This window comes from Protopterus annectens, chromosome 7.part0, assembly GCF_019279795.1.
Source record: "Protopterus annectens isolate FY-2018-M chromosome 7.part0, PAN1.0, whole genome shotgun sequence".
Taxonomy (NCBI): domain Eukaryota; kingdom Metazoa; phylum Chordata; order Ceratodontiformes; family Protopteridae; genus Protopterus; species Protopterus annectens.
This window is the reverse complement of record NC_056739.1, coordinates 371,157,073-371,178,530: the sequence shown is the minus strand read 5'-3', so window position 1 is coordinate 371,178,530 and position 21,458 is coordinate 371,157,073. Positions and strand designations below refer to the sequence as shown.

The window sequence follows — 21,458 nt, the reverse complement described above, 5'->3', positions numbered from 1 at the left end:
CCTCAAAAGTACATTAGAATTCTTCTGTACACTTTGCCGTTATTTGTTTCTTCACAACTTTGTAGTTTTGCATTGATTCTGAACCACACAGCCTGCATAAGATGGTTATGTAAATAATTTCTCAAAAAGACTCATGAAAGGACCCAATGGATTGCGAAGACAGAAGGCTGAAACATATTTAGTAGTGAAATTACAAATGTGCAGTAATTCATTGTAAAAGTAGATGTGCAAATAATATGTTTTGTGTTACATGGAATTTTATATAAATGGAATGGCTGCTCAAGGTGAATGGCTTTCCTTGGCCAGATATTTCTGTAATCAGATGTCTGCTAGCATGGGGTATTACATTCTCAAGCCATGGCTATTAGAGTACAGCCCACTTATAAATGTGTTCAGTACAGTTTCAAAGAAGGCAATGATTTTCTATCAGTAAACACCCTTGTTGCAATCTAGAAGCCAATAAATACAAATCTGAAGCATATATGTGATGCAGAATGATGCATATATAAAAGTATGACAGCAATCTGAAATGTACAATATCCAACTGTTTCTGTTATGTAGAATAGCTAACTCCAAATATATGCATAAAGGATATTCTACCTAATGAAGTCTGAAAATACAAGCAGACTACCAAGAGGTCCAAAAGAAGTACTGTGGTTCCCAGACCCAATGCATCCATAATGCCAGTGGACATGGGTAGCGAGCACATCCTACAACAGTAGTCTGAGTATCCATGCCTCTACAATTATGGCGAGTTATCACACCAGCTGTGCATGTACATCATAAAGTTCATTGCTCCAGGATGTGATGATGTGAATGGAAGAGAACAAAGCAAAGCATGTTATAGGATTCAGAAGGGTTGTTGCTCTGGTACATTTCCTGAAGCACTGCAGTTATAAAACCTGCTCATCCATCACACTGGGCATCTGGTTTGCAAGGATGTGTGAATGGATAACTATATGGCAGTATAAGAAATTCTCTGAGCAGAAACATTTCTGAGAAGGGCTGCTGTTGTACCTGTTGTTGACCTCCTGATAGTTTGACCAGATAGAAATGGATTTGCTTTATTATCTTTAGAATGTTTATATATCGCTTTCAGTTCTGCAATGAAATTTTCTGGAAATCCATATATTTTTAAAGATTTAAAAAAAAACATGGCATTAACATTATCAAAAGCTTTTTCTGTATCAAGACATATGATGATTAATTTAGAGTTTTTTTTACTTAACATAATCTATAATTGTAATAATTCTTTTAATGTCATCTTCTGATCTATTTAAAATAAAACATTTTTGATTGTTATGTATTAGATGATCAGCCTCTTATTTTAATCTATTTGTGATTACTGACATGAAAATTTTGGTATCTGTAAAAAGAACACTGTTCTGTGTCCTTTCCTGGTTTTACTATCGAAGATATTCAACAATGGTTCCATGAGCTTAGATATTTCAGAAATAATGCCATTAAGTCCTGGTGTTTCATTGTTATTGAGTATTTTAATCTTATACTTAATTTATGTTAATGAAATATATTTCTTCAGTGTGGAAGCTTGCTTAAATGTGTGTGTATATATATATATATATATATATATATATATATATATATATATATATATATATATATATATATATATGGGATCATTACTAAATATAGAATTATGGAATCCCGAGACTCTGAAAACCTAAGACCAGAATCTCGAGATTACGTAATCTCGAAAGTAAAAAAAAATAATAAATGTCAAAAAAAAAAAAAAAAAAAGATTTAAACAGGTGTATGCAGGGGGGCAAGCCCCCCTGCACCCCCCACCCCCCGCAACTTAAATATACCAACTCCGAGATCACACCACAGTGGAGTGAATGGAAAAATTTCTGTTCCACTCTGCATGGCAGTATTTTGCCATTCACTCCACTGTGGTGCAATGTCGGAGATGGTATATTTAAGTTGCACGGGGTGTGGGGGATGCAGGGGGGCATGCCCCCCTGCATATGCTTTCTAAACTGTTTTTTTTTTTGAGATTACGGAATCTCAAGATTCTGGTCTTCGATATTCAGAGCCTCTTGATTCCATAATTCAATATTTAGTAGTGATCCCATATATATATATATATATATATATATATATATATATATAAAATATATATATATATATATATATATATATATATATATATATATATATATATATATACACACATATATATCATTAATGTTTTCACTTTAAATTCTACCGTGTTCAAATTCTTTGCTATTTAATCTGTCATAATAGCTGGTGAATATCTGCAACATTTTATCTATGTCTGAACATTTTTTCAGCTGAAATAGTTTTTTTAAACATTTAATCTGATTGAATTTGTTAAATGGCTTTTATCTATTAGCAAAATTGCACAGCACTTTAGGAGTAGTACATAGGAGTTTAATTTAACCATTTCCAAGGCAAATTCTATTTTATGTGTTAAAAAGTTTTGATATTTCCTTATCAGTTCTTTAATATTTCAAGACAGTTCTTGCTGCCTTAATGTAATCTGTTTCTTACTAAGTAACTTCTGTATGTTTTCAGTCTATTTATCCTATTTATTAATCCTTGCCTTACACCACATCTTAATTTTTGTAAGAGATGAATCTTTAAATAATCCCAGAATATAATATCATTATCATAATTGTTGTTGTATGAGTCCATATACTTCTCAATTTCTTTAAATTACCACTTTTTAATATCTGGTTGAGCAGATAAATAAGCTGGGATTGTAGTAAATAAAAAAGGTTTTAGATTTTACTGAAAGGTTAAAACATATAACAGTGTGGTCTGATCCTGGGCATGGTACGACCAGTACTTTATCTATATTTGCTTGTAATTCAGTTTATATACAGATATATATATGTACATATACAGATATCTATATATCTATATATATATATATATATATGTATATATATATATATAAAGATATAGATAGAGCTATACAGATAGATAGTTCTATATGTGTGTGTGTATATATGTATATATATATATATATATATATATATATATATATATATATATATATATATATATATATATATATATATATATATTGTTTTTTTCATCTATTCTTATTTGAGTTCCAAAAGCATGAGTTGTGGGTAAAATAGAGTTTGCCATTACATCTTTGAGATTTAAGTTTTCTTCTTATTTTAAGTACTTTGGCTGGAGCAGTTCCATTGAAAGATCTAGCTGACAGGACAAGATAGCCCTTATTTTTCAAATAGTTAATGTCATTATCTAAAATATGTGTTTCTTGGATTAAGATTTTATTTACTTTGTTATATTTAAAAAATCTAAATAATGAGTTTATTTTACTACCAGCATTAATGCTATTGACATTAAGTGAAATGACCTTCAGAATAATCATCTTTTAAATTCTAATTTTAATTTCTAAATAATGTTAGTATATTAGCAAATATAAATTGATTTGTTGTCTTATTTCTTTCCCGAACAATAAAATGTGTGTTTATGTTTTTAGTTAGAAGGACATTATCTCAGAATAAGATAAGAAAGAAATATAAAAAAGAAATATATATATATAACTAAATTAGTATATACAAAACTAAATGTTGGTACCATGGAAACTTATATTTCTAGTTACGTTTACCTAGCTAAACTGATTAAACCTCTCGAGAGAAACCTTAATAAAACAAATCTAAAGTACAATGAAAGAGAGCTCCATTTTAAATAATTCACATTGCATACATCAAACATAAATCACCTGACAATCTGTTGATTAATAATCATTCCAAACTGATTGTTATGCAACAAATGAAAGGAGTATAGTTGAAAATCTAAATAAACAAGTGTTCCTAACTCGATTTACGGTTACCTTTGCTTTTCTTCTTGTTCATCTTTTAAAGCTGTTGTATCAACACAGTTTTTCAGTTGTTGCAACTGAGTTCTTTAACCTCAGTTCATCTAAATGTATCATCTGTTTTCCACTGTTTGCCACTGTCAAAATACATATGTTTATTTATTATGTTAATTCTCAACCTATAAGATCTATAACATAAGTTATGTATTACACTTAATTATAACACAATTCCATTTTTTACTTTCATTTAATATGTATATTGTCTAGTTTTCTCCTTCCAATCTTCTTCCATTCTCACCTTCATTCACATCCTCTTCCCCTCTCCCCATCTCCTCATCTTTCTTGTTTTCATCTGCTTTATATCTCTCATATTTCCTCTGTCTCCCCAGCGCCTTCATTTTTTTCTGTCTTTTCTTTCTTTGTTTTATAGGGAGCAAGAAAGAGAGGGAAAAAAAGAGGAAAAACACCTAACTCTCCACAATTATTATGTCAGAAGAAACTGACAATATATTTTATTTATTGAGTTATAAATTAATTGCTTTAATGAGTTATAATAAATATTACATCAGTATGCAGCATAATATTTAATAGATAAATTCTATATTTTCCTCTTTCTTTTTATTTTTTGTTTTCATTCCCTATTTTCTTTTTCTTGTTTCACTTTTTTATTGACCCCTTTTCCTTCCCTTTCCTTTCACTACACTTTCTTTCCTTCCTCTCTTTTATCTTATGTCTTTACTGTTCTATGTTCTCATATTATCTATTCAGTTTGCATTCTCCTCTCAGTATCTGTCTTTGACTAAATCCTTTTTCACCTCTCTTTCCTTTTACTTATGCTAGTCATCTCCTTGTCTTTCCCCTTTGTTTGAAGCTTAGTTGATTTATTCTGCACAGATATAGTTATAGTGGCATCATGTATTCATGTCATTAAATACATAAGTAAGCCTAACTGCTTTGCTTTGATCCTTTGATGCTATTAAAGAAAATGATGATTTAATAGTTACTGTAACTGTTAATTAAAAATATTAACTTTTATTAACATTGATCTAATGATGGGAAGCAGAGAGTTTACCTTAGGACCTCTCTCTGTAGTATGAATGGACTTCTTCTTATGCATGGGTCCCCTCAAATTATTTGTGGTATGATCCCAGTCATTCTCATTAGGCACATGTTGTGCCATAACAAGGTTTATTCAGATAGGGTTGGCATGTTAACATGCAGGTCCTGTTCAAATTGTAGATATATCCCAGGAGCCACCTGCATCCAATATGCAGATGACTCAGTGCTAATATGCTCCACCTCCTCTCCTACACAACTTCTAACCCTCACCCAGACCACTTTCAGCACAGTAGAAACATGGCTAGGTAATTGCCGCTTGCTTCTAAATCCTAACAAAACCAAGTTACTACTTTTCTCCCCTAACCGTAGAATTCCTCCTCCCTCCTTCAACATCAAATCTATTTGATAAACATGTCAATCACACTATTAAGTTCGTCAACAAAAAAATTGGCTCCCTGTACAGAGTGAAACCTTTCCTCACCCCCCTAGCTAGGGTAGCTATTGCAAGATCACACTTCCTCTCTACCCTTATGTATGTCTCCCCTGTACTCACCAACCTATCCAAAACCAAACTCAACAAATTATCAGGATGTTACAATCATATAGCCAGATTCACTAGAGGCACGGCTTTTAGGACCCACCATTGCCAGAACCTCAAAGGACTGGGATGACTAGAGTATCCTACCCTTCTACAGTTCAACCAGCTTATAGTAGTGCATAAAATACTCCATCAACCTGATAACACCCCTTCCCTCAAAAATATTCTCACCCTTCATAGTGCCCCCAGACCATTACGCTCAACTGATAAACTAATGATACTGACCCAAAAATCCAACAACTCTGCAGGCGATGCTATATTTGCCAACTCAACCGCTAAAATCTGGAATCTACTCCCTACTACCGTTACCAAGGAAACATCACTACCCCTATTTAAAAGAGAACTCAAAAAATACCTCACATCTCATTGGCTGTGCTCTTGTTCTAAACCTGACTAACAACTTCACTAATACGTGTCTTGCTACCCAACCTGCTATTTAGCCAAGTATCTATGCCTCATAGGATTTGAATGTCTAAGCACTGTGAATTATGAGATCTGATTGTATTCTATGTTCACATTTTCTGATGTCTTTGTCAATCAGATGTAAGTCTGCACATTGTGTATATTGATGTCTGCCTGTATTCTTTGTCTATATTTTTCTAAACATGCCTGCCTGAGTTTATCACTCAGTGATGTATGTACTGTCTCTTTTTTTGGTATGTGGAGCTTTTCTCCCTGGGCCTCTGCTGAAAATGGACATATATCCAGTCGGACTATCCCGGTCAACAAATGTGAAATAAATAAATAAAAATAAAAATTTCAATGGAAAATGGGTTTATACATGCAGTCTCTGGGAGATGCTAGAGATGTCATGAGTATGTGGACTGCCAAGACACGGCACATGACATATATATTGACATGTGCCTCTTGTCAAAGTTTTTACTTAGTTAAAACTGACAGACAGTTAAAGGAATGTATCTCCAAGCATATTAGTGACATTTGGCTAGGAGATAAGAAGAGTCCATTATGTAAACATATTTTTGAAAATTCAGGACTTTAATTTTTGTTTATGGTCTTGCAAGTAGTAAAAGAAAATGACCAAGGTGGTGCCTTTAGAACACAAACTGAGTAATGTGAAATGAGATGGATAGCGGAACTACAGGCTTAACGGACACCTGGTCTAAATTCCATCTTACATCACACAATAAAATAAATAAAGACTTGGCAAACATGGTAAAATAAAGATCCAGGCCACCAAATGGAGACAAATCCTTTTAATACCACAAAGATTAGCACTTTCATCTTGTAGCAAGACTTTTTCAGATAACACAAAATATACTTCACATTACTTATAAAACCCTTTCAATTAAACACAATTAAAATTTAAAGGCACATTATTTAAAACTAAAAACATGTATACAGATTAAATGCATACATAATCCTAAAATGTGACCATGTAGGTAATAACATTACCAAGATACCCTAACTAAACTACATGAAAATAAATATAAAATTATTAAATTCTGACTGCCTTGGCTGTTAATACTGGCTTAATAGTTATATATTCGTTTAAAACCAGGAAAAATGTTGGACTTCAGCCTAAGCTGCCATTTTAACTCCCTATTAAGCAGTACATTTTTAATATCACCTCCCCTACAATTAATTTTTACCACATCACTGATGCCAAATTTAAAGCCAGAAAAAGAAGAACACACTACAGAATGTTTAAACAAAGCACTAGTTTCCTTTCCATTTTGTATATCATGTAAGTGCTCATACATTCTATCCTTCAAAGCTCTCTCTGTCTTTCCTATATAGAATGCAGGGCACTTTACACACATAGCCAAATATACTATCATCTTGGTATTACAGTTGCCTTTGCAAAATCTCACAATACTGTTCATGCCATTGTCTAAACATATACAGTCCTGCTTGATAATATAAGAATATTGACTGCAGTTGCCACATTGACTAGTTGCCTTTTTTACTATTCTATTATACTTATCCACTTGTTCAAAAAGTCTTTTAAAATTTTTCCCTGTTTTAAAAGAAAATATTGGTCCACTACCTACTACTTCATATAACTCTTTGTTAGTTTTGAGCATACTCCAATTGACTCTAACTATGTTAGTGAATATGTCAGAAAATGTGTTAAATTCTGAAAAACATGCCCTATGGAATTTCTTATCATCTTTTCTTTTCACAAAAGTATTCAAAGGTTGACCCAGCAAAGCCTTATATTTTGTACCCCACCCTCTATAAATTTCGTCTAACACATCCTGTACCAAATCTTCAGGATACCCCATTTCTGCAAATTTCTCACCAAGGAATGTAAGTTCCACAACTAATTCATCTTTATCAGAGGTCATCCTTGCGACCCTAATGGCCTGACCTTTAATAAGGCTTTTTTTTCTGAAACTGAGGGTGGTGGCTATTATAATGCAAATAACTGTTGCACCAAGTACTTTTTCGATAAATCCTTGATTTAAATCCATTATTAGTTTGAAAAATAGTTGTATCAAGATAGTTAATACTAACATTGTTCCAGGAGTGTGTAAAAGTCAGAAAAGAAGTACATGTGTTTATATATTGCATAAACAATTCCATAGTATCTTTTGTCCCCTCCCATAACACAAAAATATCGTCCAAAAATCTCAAGTAAAGACGTATATTTTCCTGGAACGGGCAGTTGAAAACAAATCTATTCTCCCACTCCAACATCATAAGATTGGCATATATGGGGGCACATGCTGCCCCCATAGCTACCCCACTGATTTGCTGGAAATACTCCCCCTGAAATCTTATGTAGTTCTGGTCGGGTACCACCTCCAAAAGTTCCAAAGTCAGCTGAATTTGATCTTTAGATAAAGTGGAATATTTGTTGAAACTATCACTAAAAAACTCATACCCTTCATGTCTAGGGATACATGTAAAAAGATCCTTAACATCAATTGTAAGGACACTACAACTTTCACTCCATACATCCTTAGTTAACTTACTTAAGAATTCCCAAGAATCCTTTATTAAATGTTCTGTTTTAGCTGTAATTTCCTTAGTGCAATTATCAACGTACAATGCTAAAGGGTGGGTCTTAGAATTCCTAGCTGACACTATGGGTCTGAAAGGTGGTTCTTTCACTGATCTGTGTACTTTAGATACCCCAAAGATGTTGGGAATAATAGGGTTCAATTGCATCAAATAGTAATGTGTCCTACTATCTATTCTGTTTTCTAACAAATATTCCTCAAGTAAATAATCAATTCTCCTATACACTATATGAATTTCATTTTTTGATACAGGAGAATAAGTACTGGTGTCAAGCAAAATATTTGTAATTGCATTGTTATATTCTTCAATACCATATAATACAACCCCCCTCCCTCGTCAGGCTTCATTATACGAAAATCACTTTGTGACTGTAAATCACAAAGTAACTTCTGTTCCTCTTTGTCCAAATTATAATGCTCTGCTATCCACCTATTCTTTGTATGTGATTCATATATTTCATCTGTAACAATCTTTTCAAACAACATTAAGGCTGGGTGGAGGGGTGGGTTAAAAGTACTACTTCTAACTAATCCTTTATGACCACAAATGTTGTCATCCTCTGTTTTTTTAAACACCATACTCGAATTTAACTTCCTAAGGTACAGTTTAAGATCAACCAAAAGATTAGCTATATCACCATAATTTGATTTAACAAATTTGAATCCTTTGGAAAAAAGGTTAAAGTGTTTCTTTCCCAGGGTATGTGATGTATAATTAAAAATCTTAAATCCTTTGTATTCACTAACAATACCTTCAGTGCCTACAACTACCTCTATTTCCCCTTCTTTCCCACTGTTTTCCATCCATGACTCTCCCCCAAAAAACTGGGTAGATGTCCTGCATCTGATGGATATCTGGTTTTGTTGGCCAACCGTTCTGACCTTCTTGGTAATAAAAAATGCTCATTGTGCTCAGAAAAGGAGTCCAATTCATCAAGTGACCTGTTGGTGGCACCATTCGCTGTCACTTCCCTAACACACTCAGTCTCCCTTTCCTCTGTAGACAATCATGCCATTCCATGTTTATTTTTGTTATTATTATAAGAATTCATATTATTCTTGTTATGAAATGGGCCTGGGTATACTTTACCAGCACCATATTGTTGTTTATCCCTCACAAACTTTTTCTGCTTCCTAAGGAATATATTACTGATTCTCTTGTCAATCCTAGACAGAACTTTCTTATACAAGTGCTCATATTCAGAAAACAACAAATCTTTTAAAATATCACCATTCAATTTGTTTATATCTTTATGTAGTACTGCCAAGGCTAGATCATTGTGTTTTATCAATTTAACAATCAACCCCAGCCCACATTCATCAAAAAAACAATTGTCTCATTCAAAACTTCTTGGGAATAGGCTATGCCAAAAGGATATTTAAACATTTTCAGTCCTTGTATGACCAATTTATGATTAAGACAACAGTGCAGATATCTATTGTCAAATTGTAAACATTTAAATTTAAACAGTTTTTTTTCGAATGTATAAATCATGTCCTTAAGTGCGGGCACATCCTGGTAATTCAGCCCATAACCATATGCAATATTGTCAGAATTGTCAGAAGTGAAAGCAGCATCAAAGTCAAAATTAATTTCCAAAATATCATTAAAGCGCACTGAATTATGTGAATTATAAAACTCAGTGCCGTTAGTATTCGAAATAGAATCATTTTCATAGTTGCCCTGATGGTTTACATGTGAAACAGTACCTTTAATGTTCTTATGCGACTGGTCGGTAACACATCTGATACCTTCCAAAGGAAACTGTGTTTCAGTAGGCAAAGATCGATAAACGGACGAACCTTGTCCTATTTTATAACTCAACCCACGATGAACGCCAACACCATCCATCTGAATCCCACCATGACTCGCAGAACCCGAGCATGGAGACGACATAGTAGGTGCTTCCGGAGTTCTCTTAACACATGGAGAAACCAAACCTGGTTGAATAGCTCCACCTGCTGCCTCATTTTGACTTAACAGCTCAATCAGCCTGGTAAGGTCACCCTTCAAAGCTGTAACCTCCTCACGAACATTCATAACTTCTCTTTGTGTTCTGGCCACACAATCGGAACCAAAGAGGTCATCGTTCTCGATAATGGTTGAATCTCCAGACTCATTATCCATACTAGTAGCACGAAGGTGTAAAAAACTGCAAAGAACAAACAGCGCCAAAGGCAAATTCCAACTTACATCTCAAACCTGCCCTTAAGGGTATAGAAAGTTATGAGTGGATAGAAAATAGGCAATGCCTGAATGGAGATATTTGATCCTATTTATGGCTATATGTACTCCTTAGATCTTCATAACCCACTCAGGATTAAAGATAATTTGGAAGAAAGAAGAACTGAATATATATTGCGAACATTTTAAAAAGGGTTGGGCTACGGCTATTATTATTTCTTTGCTATGTATATCTTTATTACTTTTACTATTTCCATGTATGACCTTAAGTCCACTGAAAGTAAATCATGCTACAATACTGTGTGATTAGTTGGATAACAGAACTACACTTCCACTGGATATTTGTCTTTTGTCTTTAGTTTGGAGCTATCTGCATTGAAGAAGTGTAGTTTCATGTGGAAGACACTGTTTGGTCAACTAATAGGCACTGTCTGAAAGAAGATATTTGATTTGTTAAGTCAGCTATAACAATATGCAATTAGCTGGATAAAAGAATCGTAATCTTATTGGACATTTGACTTGAGTGTGAAGTTAACCTATCCACATTGAAGAGGTGTAGATTCATGTGGAAGACACTGATTGGATAACTAAAAGGTGGTGTCTGAAAGGATCAACTTTGATTTGTTAGCTTCAACTATAAATGTCTCATTTTGCCTTCTAATGTGTTTAGTTCATATTTTTCATTATAGGACAGTTTTATGATGGTCAGCTTGGTGATCGCCTTGATTTTGTCTTTTTGTTTTATATATACACACATATATATATATAAAACCACTACTAAATCCTGAAAACCCAAACTACTGATGCCCAAAATCCCGAGACCAAATACCTGAAACACTAAAATACCGAAACATCAAAACTGCGAAATTCAAACTACCGTAAACTACACTCAACATACACCACACACATACACACACCATCCCCCAGAACACAAACACACAAACCTCACCCCCCCTACTTAAATATTCTAACTCCAAGGTCGCACTACATACACAAACACACAAAACATCACCACACATCTACATTCCCCTCACACACACACACACACACACACACACACACACACACACACACACACACACACACACACACACACATCACACTCACGACACACACTTACACACTAAACCCTAACCAACATATTTAAACGTAGATACTTACCTGACCTTCCACCATACCGCAACACCAGAAGTGCGAATGTCAAACTCCCGATGAGTGGGATTTTGAAATTCGCGCTTCTGGTCTTTCTATAATTAGGGGTTTCGGCTATATAGTCTTGAAAGTTTGAAATTCAGTATTTCAAACTTTCAAGATTATGTAGTGATCCCATATATATATATATATATATATATATATATATATATATATATATATATAAAATATATATATATGTGTGTGTGTATATATATATATATATATATATATATATATATATTTATATACATACATATATTTTATATTATATATTTTATATATATATATATATATTTATATTTATATATATATATATATATATATATATATATATATATTATACACACACACACACAGACACACACACACACACACACACACACACACACACACACACACACACACACACACACACATGCCCTTTTTGTAAATTTCACTGTCAGTTCTATGGTTCACAGCTAGAAACCAAACTTTATTTGTGCATACCTATTTGCAAATCATGTGATGCAAATTCATTTAAGTTTTTCATTTTTATATTACTAAGTTACTGTGGTAAACCCTAGCAGTCATATTAAATGGAGCATGTAGAATAAAGTTAATTTATGCAAACTTTGCACGCCCACCGTGGATGTATATAGGATACTGAAATGTTAGGCCTATGTATTGTAGCATATTTATTAGAGGCTTATGCTTGCTTTGGCAGGCAGTTATTCATGATTATAGTGTTTCAGGTGGTACTTCCAAAACCGTGCTTAGAAATTGCCTTGCAGTCTTCAAGTGATGCTGTATGACTGACGTGAGACAAGATCTGAAACAAGTTGCCGTTTTTGACAAGTGTATGACTTGCAGTGGGCGCCTTTGCACATCAGTTATCATTATTCTTACAGTTTGAAATGATATTGAAAGCAGATGACAGCCCTTTTCTGTTTGTCTTTAGTTCATCTGAAAATGAGAACATATATACCAGGGCATTTTTACCAAACAAGGTAAGAACGGATTCCACTTTTCAAGCTGACAAAAAAAATAGAAAAAAAAAAAAAGATGTTGGATATAGCATTTCATTAAAGAGAAAAGTAAATTGCTTTGTGGCTTTAGTTTATGTTTAACTGTATTTCAGAACTATAAACTCTGTGTTTTAAAGATGTCTTTGAACAGCTTAGGACACACAAATACAAATGAGTGTAGTGGTGGGAGAAATTGTTACTCTAAAGTGCTGAACCAATTTTAAACTTAGTACACCAAACATGTAGTGATAATTTTAAGTATCCAGAATGCCTATACTGGCGGACTTTGCTGTGTCATGCTAAAAAGAAAGAAGGCATCAAACGTCCATGAAGAAGTTCAGGGATGTGACCTTTATTATTCAAACAGAGCTCAAATAAAAGAAACAATTTACAAACAGTTTGATTCTTAACTTTGCCCTGCCATGGAACCTGCTAGGCTTTTAGATGTTCCTGAAGCTCTTTAACTGTATGTCTACCATTATCAAGTTTTACTTCTGTTTCTCATTTATTTCATCACTTATGTTCATGTTCTTTGTTGTTTTTTTCATTCACTTGTGTGGGATTTTGCATTTCAAATCTAGAAAGGATAGGTAGGGATTTAGCTCAGTGATAGTGCAGTGGATTGATATTTGTAAAGAGCAAGGTTCAATCCCTAGTAACTGCTTGTACATCTGAGGTTGTAGATTGACATAATGGTTAAGATGTTTACTTCACAAACATAAGATAGAAGGTTTGATTCTGCCATGGCTAGGCTTAAAAAGGATCCCCAGCTTCATTAGCCTAGTGATCACCTATGAACCTATTAAGCAAACCAAGTTGCCATCTTTGACACGTCTATGACTTGCAGTGGGTGTTTTTATATATCACCTAGTATTATTTTGGTTTGAAATGATGTTGAAAGGAGATGACAGCTCTTGTCTGTCAGTCATTAGTTTATCTGAAAATGAGAACATATATGGCAAGGCATTTTTACCTAATGAAATAGGAACAGATTTCACTTTTTAAGCTGCCAAAAAATAGAAAAAAAAAGATGATGGATATAGCATCAAATGTCAATAAAATGTCAATAAATAAATAAGCGTGAGATCGTTGTAGGAGCAAAATGCTAGGAGACATAAAAATCAGGAGACAAAAAGATGGTAGTACATAGAATGCAGTAAAATTCTGTCTCTTGTCTGCAGTTTACTAATATGTGGAGAAACAAGGAGCAGTTTCATGAAGAGGGGTTACAACTTTTGACAACATAGTACACCAGCAAGCTAACAGAGAAGTTGGAAGTCATAGCCAGCAAGAGATTATGACACAATTTAAAATGGGTATGAATACTAGAAAGAATGTCAGGAGCTGAGATGATCCCATTTTTGGATCTTTCAACACAAGTATCTGAAATTCAGAAGTTGATTCTTCTGGCAATAAATCATGTAGACTGGGCTGAAAACCAAAAAACAAGATGAAACACCAAAACTGAGATCCATAATAATTTTACTTGGCTCATATAGGAAACAAGTGATATCCTGAAATATCCAATAATTAGAAAGTTGTAGCTAAATACAACACCGAGGGTTAGATCACTTTATTTTAAGGGTTTGAAAGAAGCATTTAGTGTATTTTTTAATGAAGGAACAATGTACGACAGCTTGTCAATCAAAACATGTTGCTGCATTTAATGTACAATGTACTTGATACTGACAAGTTATAGCAAGTTAGAGCTAAATATAAGCAAAAGAATAGTTCACTTTATTTAAGAAATTTGGAAACTCATTTGGTGCAGTATTTAATGGGGGAAACAGCATGCAGGGTTTGAATGACAAGCACTATTCTGTGATGCCTGATATTAACTATATTATAGACTTACAAAGTTATCATTCTTATCCATGACTCTATATTTGAAATGAAGATGGACATGCTTTATTCCACTAAACAGTACATCAAGCTGCAAGAACTTGTTATCACAACTACTATAGTTTCCTAGTACTAATTTCTTTGATGTTGCAGTCACAAAGTATTTTTTTTCTGAACAACCATGGTAGAATCAGAAAGACTGTCAAGTAAAGGAGATTTTATTCTGTTAACAGTGATAGGCACATCTGATAAATTATAAATAATGGGATGGAGATGAGGAAAAAAGGACCAGATGATAAAATGGTGGAGATATGTTATGTTTAAGGTCTGATTGGATAGATGAATGATTTTAATGCAGCGTAAATATAAGCAATTAGCGAGGTTAGAATACATCACACATCTTATCTGTGATAGATGCAAATAAGATTATTTTATATTTTCTCTGGAAACCAGCTATATCAACATGATAATGATTGGCAGTGAGTATTCTCTGTATGTAGAATTAATACAACCATGATACTGTGCTACAAATATAGTTTGGCATATTGCTTTATGGGGAAGCAACATGGTTTAGATTAACAAGTGCTAGTTTGTGAGTTATTGTCAAAGAAAGTTTATTTTATTTGTCTGTAAATATTATTAGTGCAGAATGTAAAGGGGAAGCAATATATAGCAGCATGATTATTCTGGTGTTATTCTGAGCACAGTATTTTGTTTTACAAAGACGGAGCAGTGCTGTGCATGACAGAATTAATACAACTAACATATTTGTTTAGCATCAAAAAGGGATATTAATTGTACTATTCTAAGCAATTACTATTTTTTGCAAGTTCATAAATGAGAAACTATAGCCAAGTAAAAATAAAAGGAATGTTTACTTCATTTGGCATTCAGACTTGTCATTTGACATACTGTTTAAATGAGAAAAAATAAAAAACGTACAGTTGCATGGTTTTGATGGACAGGCACTCTTCTGTGAAGCTGACTACTGATATGTAAGAGCCAAATATAAACACGCAGATTATTTCACTTTATTTTACATTTGCATGCATAAGTCAGTGTAGTGTTTAATGGTAAAGCAATATACAGCAAAGTGTTTCAGTTGACAAACAATATGGATTATGCTGTGTCAGGTAGAATAAAGAATGAACACAACTTATGATCCCAGTATAATCTGATAGCTGTGTTAATTTTATTAGGTTTGGAGAGGAGGAGAAGATGGCTTTATAGAGTGGTACTGAATCATTTTGTTTTGAAATTTATGATTAGTGGAAGCAACATAAAAAGTTCTAAGATAATCACAGGAAACCAATATTCAAATTGTACAGTGGAATTGAAAGCTTTGCCGTATGTAATGTATGTGTGAAAGACCATGGACAACTTCATGTGCTGCTTTGTGCTTTTCTTCATAACTGCTTTATTTTTTATCTCTGATTTTTACAGTTTTTAATAGAAACAGTTAGACTGGAAGTAGGCATATGCTAGCCTCCAATGGGACTTTGCAGCTTAACTTCAGCCATAACTCAGAAGGACTGCTTATCTCAAGCTATCTTGCATTGCTTTTTTGCTTTCTTGCATAACTGAATGTCAAAAAAAAATGTTTGATTTATATTTTATTTATTATCTCTTATTTATACTGTAAGCTAGTAGGAAGAGGCAAAGTATAGACATAAACTCTCTAGCCATTAAATCAAGCCATCCTATATTCTTTTGAACTTTCCTTAGTAAGTGCTTAGCAGGATTGACTTTGTTGGATTTTATTTTAGTCTCTATTTCTTATTTTTACTATACATAAGTAGAAAAGGATAGACTGTAGGCAGGCAAACTCTAACTTTCCTAAGGTGCCTATGTAATTAAAGTCTGAGCCACAACTGTGAGTACCTGCCTATCTGAAACAATGCTGCATTATTATGTGGTTTCCTGTATTACTATTTGGTAGTAAAATGTTTGTTTTATTTATATTTTATATATATTTTATTTATATTTTATTTTTGTCACTTATTTATACTGTTTGTGGCTTGGAAGAGAAAAGTTTTATGCAGGTACACTGTATGACTTTTTTCAAACCATTCTCTGTGCTTTTTACTTCTCTGCATAAATTTTCAGCAGGAAAAGCTTTATTTGGTTTACATTATATTATATTTTTTATCTCTTATTGTTATTCATAGATGGTGCACTCATACCCTTCACAGGAACTATCTAATTATAACCTGAGTCACACACGAGACCAGCTATTTATCTCAAACAATTCTGTGTTGTTTAGAGATATTCTTCATAATAGTTTGGCAGGAGAAGGTTTATTTGATTTGGTTTATATTTTGTAATTCATCTCTTATTTTTATATTTTGTTTGTAAAAATAAATAGATATATAGTCTAGCCATGAACTAAAATCATTTTGCAATTTTTTTTCTGTATGTTAAGTAATTGTTTAGTGAGATAATCTTTATTGGATTTATACTTTAATCACATATTTCTACTGTTTGTTGCCAGAAAGGGACAGATCTCAGGCAGGCAAAGTGTAGTCCTCCCATGAGGCTTATCTAGTTGTAATATGAGCCACAACTTTAAGTGGCCATTTAGTTCAAACCACACAGCTATGTGCAGTCTTTCATTACTAAGTGGACGGATAAGGTTTGTTTGATTTATGTTTTAATTTTCATATCCCACTGTTAATGTTTGTTGGTAGAAAAGGCTAGATTGTAGGCAAGCAGAATCCAGTCATGGTCTTATGTCAAACATCCCTCTGTTGTTTTGTGCTTCCATGCATAAACGTTTGGCAGGAGAAATCATATTTGATGTACATTGTAATTTTATTTCTTCATTTACTTATTGTTAGAAGAGGATAGACTGCAGGAGGGCTCAGTTTAACCTTCTCAAGTGCCCTACCTAGATCTATCTTGAGGCGGGACTGTAATCAGTCACTTATCTCAAAGCATCCCATGATGTTCTATGCCTTCCTACATAACTTTCTGACATAAAACTGTATTTGATTTGTATAGTTTTTAGCTAGAAAATGATGGGTTGTAGGCAGACACACTGTAGCTTTTATATCAAACCACCCTACCTTGTTTTGTGTTTTTCTGTATAACTGTTTGGTAGGAGAAGATTCATTTGATTTATATTTAATTCTTCTCTGTTATTTTTACTGTTTGTTGGTAGAAAGGCACTTCCCTGCATAACTGTTTGTCAATAGAAGCTTTATATGACTTGTATTTTAAATCTTAGCTTATACTTTTTACTCTTTCTTGGTAGAAAGGGATTGATTATAAACAGGCATAGTTTAGCATCAACTCTAAATATATGCTTATCTCAGACCATTCTGTGTTGTCACTGTTTGCACTTTCCTGTGCAACTTTTTGTCAGGAAAAGTTTTATTTGACTGATATTTCAATTTTTGTCTCTTATTTTTACAGTTTGTTAAAAAATGATGGACTGTAAGCAAGGAAGCACACCCTGAACCTTATCTCAAAGCATCTTGTTTGTTTACCACTTCTCTGCATAACTGTTTGACAAGAAAGGCTTTATTTGATTTATATTTTATTTCCATTCATTTTTGTTTGTTTTTTGGAGGAAAGGGATGGATTATAGGCAGGTACACTCTCCCAAATGGCTTGTGTAGTTACGACTTGAGCTGTACTATGAGTGACCACTTAGCTCTAATCATCTTGTATTGTTTTTGTGATTTCATGTGGAATTGTTTGGCAAGGAAAACTTTATTTGACTTGCATTTTATTTTTTTCATCCTTATTTTTACTGATTGTGTATAAAGTATGACATGTTTTAGTTAGGCAGACTGTAACCCTTACCTCAAACCACCCTGTGCTGCTTTGCACCACCTTGCATATCTGTTTGTCAAGAAAAGTTCTATTTAACTAATATTCTGTTTTTTTATCATTTATTAGTTCTTCTTGTAGGTAAAAATGGATAGATGTCAGGCAGATACAGCATAGACCTCCCATGAGGCCTTGATAGTTATTGCTTAACATGCAACTACTAGCAGCCTGTTATCTGAAAACATCTTATGTTTTATTCTATGCTCCTGTGTAAATATTTGACAGGCGAATTTGATTTCTATTTTATTTTATTTTTAGATCTTTTTTTTTGGTAGAAATTGATGTATTGAAAGCAGGCACACCCTGCCTGTTATCTGAAGCCATCCTGTGTTGCTTTATTCCTCCCTATGTAACTACTGTAAGAGGAGGTTTATTTGATCTGTATTTTATTTTTGTCTCTTATTTCTACTGCTTTTTATGGAATATGATAGATTATATATAGCTGCATACATGTCTTTATCTCAAACATCCTGCATTGTATTGTGCTTTTCTAGATGGTTAGCAGATTGATTTAACTTATTTCTGTCTTTTATTATTACTGCTGACAAGTATAAAAGGATAGAATGTTGGGGGCTAAACTCTAGTCCTCCATGTTGTTGGAACTTGAGCTGTGGGTTGCAAGTGTCAATTTGCCTGAAAACATCCTGTGTTGTTTTGTGTTTTCTTGCATTATTGTTCAGCAAGACAAGCTTTATTTGATTTATATTTTAGTTGCGATCGCTTATTTTTAAGTGACGACTTGACAGGCCTATTCTAAACCTTTTCTCAAACCATCCTTTATTGTTTTGCATTAACATGCATAAATGGTAGGATCAGATTTATTTGAGTTATATTTTATTTTTTAAGTCTTATTTTTACTGTTTGATGGTAGAAAGGGATGGATTGTAGATAGGCACACTCTAGATCTCCCATGGGATCTAGCTATCTAGTTATAACTTGGGTCATAACTGTAATAGGCCTCTTATGTTAAATAACCTTGTGTTTTGTTTTGCTTTCTAACTGTTTGGAAGGAGAAGCATTATTTGGATTATATTTTATTTTTTAGCTTACAGCTCAACTGCTTTTGATAGAAAGGGATACAGTATAGGCAGGCCAACTCTAGCCTTTATCTCAAACCATACTGCTTTTTTTTTTTAGGTTTTCTGCATAATAGTTTGGCAGAAGGATCTTTACATTTGATTTATATTAAACATTTTGTATCTTATATTTACTGTATGTGGTAGAAAGTGATACATTGTAGACAGGCAAACTCTAGACTTACCAGGGGTCTAAGTAGTTATAAGTTGAGCCACGACTTTGAGCAGTCACTTGTCTCAAACCTCCCTTTTCCTGTTTTATGAACAGTTTGGCAGGAAAAGCTTTAATCAATTTACATTTTATTGCTTTCTTCCACTGTTTACTCTTTGTTGATAAAAACGGGATATATTGTAGTGAGACACAGTCTAACCCTTCAAGTGCATTTCTACTTTTAACTTCAGTTGTGACTGTAAGTGGTTGCTAATCTCAAAAGAGCAGAAAGCAACACAGATGCAAAGCTGTTTGTCAGGACAAGCTTTATTTGATTAATATTTCATTTTTTTATTTTTAATTTTACTGTTTTTATAGAAAGGAATAGACTGTTGGCAGGTGCACTCTTACTTTTCCAAGGGGGCCTATCAAGTTATAACGTGAGCAGTGAATTTGAACAACTGAGAGCAGGCATGATTAAGAACATATTTGTATGACTTGAAGATACATGACAGGTACCAGTCATTCTGTGGGTTGGAAAAATATTTTGGAAAAGACTTCCTTTTTTATAAGGTTAGTTCAGTGACTAAGAGTATTAAATTTAAAATCTACAGTAGTAACAGTGCGTCCCTTTTGAATGCTGACAATGCCTTTTGTTCCAATGTATATATTTAGATGACTTTGCATCACTACTGTGCAGTTCCATAAAGGCTATTAACTGGATGTGTGAAGCTGAGAAATCATTCTCAAAGGATGTAACAGACACTGTTGTACAAACAGACCCTGTTAATTCATTAGGTAGCCCCATTTTATGGATAATGTTTGCACACAATCTCAATTAGCTGTAGTAATTTAATTAATCAGTTAGAGAATAATGACTATGTTTTAATAGATCTGAATCCTTTTCTAAGACTAACCCATGGCACTTGGATATGAGGGGTTTCTCTTGCAGAGTGACCACTCTTTAAGTCCTAATATTCAGATAAATGAAGTAGACAGTGCATATGACATTATTTTGAGTCCATATTCAGCTGATCTGTCTCCTACAGACATGATTATGACTCTTTTCATACAGGCACACATAATATCATTGGCCGAGAAAGAAAGCCAAAGCATGGGTATACTTTCCTAATGACTTTGATGGAAGCCCATATCAATGTAGAACACATTGCCGGATTCACAAAGGCTTGCATGAAGTCTAAGAGTAGTGTAAGACTCCAGAAAGCCAATATGCCTGCCGAGCGATCCAGGAACAGCTGGCAGGGGCGTGCATGAGAGCTCCTAAAATGACTCTTGCACTGACAGTACTAGGTTATGCAAATTACCTCATTTGCTGCTGAAAGCTATGCAAATGAGGTAAATTTGTGATCCAGGAAACATTAACCTGTCCGAGTAAGAGTAGTGTTATTTGCAGAAATGTACACGGTTGGTAACTGAGTACCATTCTGCAAATAACAAAACAGAGCAATGACAGCTCCAAATAAAGGATGCATCCAGTTGAGGAAGCATGCCAATGACCAAATATAAGGCCATTGGCATTTATATGTGTTGCAAAATAATAAAAATTAAATTTTTTTCCCGATCCCCGATGTTTAAGCGTAGTGCAGCGTCGTGCAAATGTGCTGCACTCTAAAAACCAAAAATAAATAAATAAAAGCCACAAATAGGCATTTTATTACAAATATCCATC

General features: G+C 33.6%; 1 protein-coding gene across 2 annotated transcripts in view; it reads left to right on the top strand.

The window, feature by feature from the left end:
• The window catches only part of TAFA3 (TAFA chemokine like family member 3), a 1,368,023-nt gene that overhangs the window by 1,277,149 nt on the left and 69,416 nt on the right, over positions 1–21,458 (top strand). The window contains exon 6 of one of the 2 annotated variants that reach the window (XM_044076936.1): positions 12,799–12,849. The exons of the other annotated variant lie outside the window; for it this stretch is intronic. Coding sequence (XP_043932871.1) covers positions 12,799–12,807 — 9 coding nt within the window. The 3' untranslated portion in view covers positions 12,808–12,849. Of the gene's footprint in view, positions 1–12,798; positions 12,850–21,458 lie in introns of those variants that run through there. 2 annotated transcript variants of the gene reach the window in all.